General features: G+C 45.4%; 1 protein-coding gene across 1 annotated transcript in view; it reads left to right on the top strand.

The window, feature by feature from the left end:
* Positions 1-1,321: 1,321 nt before the first annotated feature.
* LOC101567482 (zinc finger protein 124-like) overlaps positions 1,322-4,950 on the top strand; it is a 41,963-nt gene continuing 38,334 nt past the window's right edge. Inside the window, exon 1 of the mRNA XM_023717726.1 lies at positions 1,322-1,429. Coding sequence (XP_023573494.1) covers positions 1,427-1,429 — 3 coding nt within the window. The 5' untranslated portion in view covers positions 1,322-1,426. The remainder of the gene's footprint in view (positions 1,430-4,950) is intronic.

Genomic DNA, 4,950 nt, shown 5'->3' on the forward strand with positions numbered 1-4,950 from the left:
GTAAGCTAACTTTGGTAACAGGAATTGGTGAGGGTTACAGGAATTTTATCTTAGCAAAGAGCAAGAAACAGCCACTAGTTACTAAACAACTTAGAACAGTGGTGAGGACACATTTACAACAGAAAGCACAAGATTTACATTTATAATCTAAAACGTGAGTTGATTCATTATAGACAATAATGCACAGACTCAAAAAAAAATAATGCACAGACTCAGATTTGATGATGCTGTGATTCATCTCTGCTTAATAGTGGCAGTTGCTCATTTAGGGTACAAAATGAATCTCATCTTTGCATCATAAATAGGGAAATGTGTCCTCTTGGGTAGATCAACAAATATAAAAAATGTGCAAATAAAACGTGAGGGCCGGCCAGATGGCTCTGTAAGGGTCCCCTGGCCTCGAAAGAAGACCCCAAGAGTCGGTCACTCATGCAAAGAACAAAGGGAATTTTATTAGCTGTGTGCACGCAGGGCGGTCTGACCTCGCAGGAACACAGCTCGCCAAACTGACGGTGGGCCATATTTTTAAGCCCGAAAACAAAGGGAGGAGGGGTTTTGCAAGCGGGGTTACAGAAGCAGATCGCATTGGTTAATTTTAGGGTAACCTTAAAATAATTGGTGGGTTTTAAAATATGTCCTAAAAAAGGAGACTAAGAACGGTCAGTTAAAGGTTAACTATGAGCTGGCTTGGTGGTTTCAGTCTGTTTGGGGAAGGGAGAGTAACTAAACATTGTGACCTTGTTTCACAAGAATGTCATCGAACCCAGGAGGTGATGTTTGCTCAAGCTGGGCCTGTGGTTTTCCGGCTTAACCTAAGGTTTTAGGAATTTGGGTTACTCATCAAACCGGAAGGTGGTCTTTCTTGTTTAACTGAAAATTTTCCATATTATTCGGATCCTACAGCTCATCTTACTAAAGTGCCTCATTTGACAAAGCTCAGGCACCCAGGTTCAACCCTTGGCCAGGCCCCTAATAGTCACAATTTTCCTACTATCTCAATCTGTTCATTTTCAGCCCACACGGGCAGCGGTGAAAAGCCAGACAGAGACTGCTGGCATTCGATCACTGTTCGGCCAAGACAGGCTGACGTTGCAGAAAAGGGCCTCCAAGTTCCCGGGTTCCCAACCACCTTTGGAGCTCCAGGAGCGCACTAGTTTCAGTTTCCTCCTCTCTCTTGGCCCTGAGGAAGAGCCGCGGGGCAGCAGCCAATCAGCGATAAGGAGGCTGCACGGCCTGGCCAATGAGAACGGGCCGAGGTAGGCGGTTTCTTCCGGAGTGGAGGCGCGAGCGTGCCAGCGTGCCAGTCCGGAGCGTCCTGCTGAGTCCCCCACGTTGCTTGATCGCCTGGTGTGACTCTCTGCGGGTTGTGACTCGTACCGCGTGCGCGCTGCAAGGGAAGGACCCCGCGAGACCTGGAAGCCGCGCAATGGTGAGGCCGTGGAGGAAGCCAGGGGTGAACGGAATCGGGAGGAGGGTCCCGCGGCTTCCTGCTTAGCCTCAGACCCTGAGGGTCTGCTGGTCTTTGGGCTTTCGTTCCTTGTCTGTGCTGCTTCAGGGCTACGTGTGTGTTCCTGCGTCCTGTCCCCACCGTGACAGCGGTCCCGCACACTTCTGTCTCGGGTCGCCCGAGGTGCAGCCTTATCTGCACCCTTGTGGGGAGAGTGCACCGAAGAGGGTGTTGGGGAGACCCTGACTGAGATATGGGTTGGAGCGGGTGCAGCTGTGACGTGCTGTGTCCCTGGTCCCCTTCCTTTTAGCAGCCGACTTGGAGAGTCTGATGTTTACAAAGTTTTGCGATGCCAGGTCTAGGACACATAGCACGCCTCTTCAGATCTCCGCCAATAGGTTAAGAATCAAAGTTTCCAGGCACCCTGCCCCAAACACTCTCCCTGTTGGTTTCCCAGGCACGCTGTCCCCAAACTCTCTCCCCCTTTGCCCCACGCGGAGCTAAGCCCTGAATCGCAGAACAAGCCTGCCTGAGTTTGACCTGGGCGCGCAACCGCATAAACTCGCGTTTGTTAACATTGAAAGTGCCCCACAGACCAGGTAGCGCTGCCAAGATGAGCCCTCCTGGGCCGTGCCAGCCCACAAGCACCCCCCAACCCCACCCCCGGCACCCACATACACACAAAACTCCTTTGCTTTATTAAATGCTAGAGTAGGAGGTGAGTCGGAGTGATTCGCATGTACTCACAGCTTCAACTCTGTGCCGCCTTGTGATTTTGAGACTCTGTCGCCAAGCGGGCCCCCACCAGCTAGAATTCCTTGTCCAAAAATGCAGCCTAAGTACATTTCTTTTTTCTTTTTCTCTGATTCTGAAGTGTTTTGTTCAGAAAACGTAGTGGATTTGTAGAAAATAACTGTATTTTTTATCATTGCAAAAGGGGCAGTGACTGTATTATAATGTGAATTTAATATTCTTACGACTGATTTTGTGATTTACCTATATTAAAACCAACTACTGTTACATTTTTCTTGACTATAGAGTTTGTAGTAGCATTTTTTTTGTGTGGTATAGCATATTAGAATATAATGACGAGTGACAAAGAAGCTTCTAAATATGAAAACGACACACTAGAGAATTTATAGCTACATGTATACAACTAAAGATCACATTCTTAAAGGAATAAATCAGACCCACGTGTGTCAACATCATATTGTCTCCCTAAAGTGAGAAGCTGAAAGAATAAATAAGATCCAAAATGTCTCACTGATTTTGTGAAATGGGTGCAAAGAGTTCAAAAGAAAAGAGAAACTGGTGTGTGAGGACGGAAAAACAAACAAGTGAACAAATATATGCGTACAAGCACAACACAGGTAACATACTACTTATTTCTCTTAATTGAGAAGAAAGGATTTCTTTTTTTTTTTATTTGTATCTTTCTAGGGAATGGTCTACAGGGTGTTCAGGGTCTTACTACTAGATCGGACTCATAGTGATTCTCCTATTTTCAGCCTCCGAAGTGCTGGGAGTACAGGTGCACACTACCACGCTCAGTCTCAATCTCCATCTCAGCATGCCCCATTTGATATAGTTCAAAAATACCACAATAGACTTAGGGAGATATCTCGACAGACTCATCACCTGCCTCGCAAGCACAAAGACCCAGGTTTCATCCCCGGTACACCAAGCTATGGTGGCCTCACAACACTAGGGATCCTGGGCATGCCACATCACAGGCCACCGAAACTGCGTGTGGTTGTGCGCGCCTGTAATCCCAGCGTTGGGGAGGCAGAGACAAAAGGACCACTGCAAGTCTGAGCTGCGCAGTGAGATGGTATACCAAATAAAGGAAAAAATATTTTATTTTTTTATTTTTTAATATTTATTTATTTATTTATTTATTTTGGGTGTGTGTGGCCAGTTCAGCCTACCAGGGGGCGGGGCTGGCTGGCATGTGGTGCTGGGGATTGAACCGCAGTCCCTGTGCTTTTGCTTAGCTTGTTCTAAGTAGGTGCTTTAGACCACTGACCCATCTCACCAGCCCAAAGAAAATATATTTTAAAAATAAAATATATATAAAGAAATCAAATCTATGAACTATTTAATCCTATCAAAAATGAATTTATAACATGAGCAAACAGTCATGATTTCACGTTTGTTCACTAACCTCTTTCATTCAAGAATGTGTCAAGTGTACAACAACATGTTATTAAATTCTTTTTTGTTTGTATGTTGATTTTTTATTTATGTATGTATGCATGTATTTATTTATTTTTCTACGAGGGATTGACCTCAGGACTTTGTACTTTAAAGGCAGGAACTTATGCCGCTGCACTACCTACCTGGGCCTCGTTATTTGTACATTTTACATGAGGTTTCACCACTTAATTCTGGCTGAACTGGACTTATCCGTGGATCCCGGGCTGGACTTGATCTTGCAGCCATCCTCCTGCCTCCATCTGCTAGGATTGCACGTGTATGCCACTGCACTGGGCTGTTACTAAATGTGACTTCAATGAACATCAGAAACAGTTGTCTGCAGGTGATTCACTGATGAAGGCAGTGTGTTCTACACATGTGGGAAGTCATAGATGGAAACAAGGCTGAAATATCAGTTTACACCAATTAAGTATTTTGATACTGCAAATATTCCATTAGCAGAATGAAGGAAAAAAACTAGTGTAAGACTACTAAGCAGAACTGGTGCATTTGGCCTTCGAGCCAAAGAAAACCCTTATCTTTATTATTGACTGAGTCTGAACAATTGTTTTCAGTAAAAGAAATAGACTTCTCATGAACAACTTTTAGTGGATGCTTAAATATGTATGAAAGTTCATGTTTCAATATTAGCGTATCTACATCTGGGAAGATGGCAGAGCGCTGAGCTGCAGGAAATCAGCCTCTCCAAGACTGGGAATCCAGACCCAAGTGTGTAAAGTTGGAGAAGAGAAGTGGGAGATGTGGCTCTAAGATGTAGGAAGGATCTGAAAGATGAACTGGAGTTCACAGGAAGAGCAGGTGTTAGCTCTCAAGGCAGAAGAGGGAGGTAGCAAATTGCACTGTGCCTGTCTCCTGGCTCACAGGGTTCTTGAGAAAAGAGGCTCAATCCTGCAGAGCTGTGGTGATGGCAGGGGACTCCTAGAGGACTCCAAAGATAAACACAGTTATGGAGCAGAAAAGGACTGAGCTCACAGCACTGGCTTGCAATTGATTCTGTTGTTCCAAATGTCCTCAAGAGTCTCTTACTGACTAAATGCTACTTAGTGGTGTGGCCAGCTGAACCTGGATCTCAAAGAAGCCATGGCTCCTTCTCAGGGTTCAAAGAATGTTACTGAGGCTCAATCCTGGTAGGAACCAAGCATCATGTAGCTGAGATCAAGTTTTTAAGACACACTAATAGTGTTAAGAGCTGAGGAACATGGGCTGGTGAGATGGCTCAGTGGTCTAAAGCACCTACTTAGAACAAGCTTAGCAAAGCACATGGACTGCGGTTCAATCCCCCAGCA

Source organism: Octodon degus, unplaced genomic scaffold (assembly GCF_000260255.1).
Source record: "Octodon degus isolate 3935 unplaced genomic scaffold, OctDeg1.0 scaffold00054, whole genome shotgun sequence".
Taxonomy (NCBI): domain Eukaryota; kingdom Metazoa; phylum Chordata; class Mammalia; order Rodentia; family Octodontidae; genus Octodon; species Octodon degus.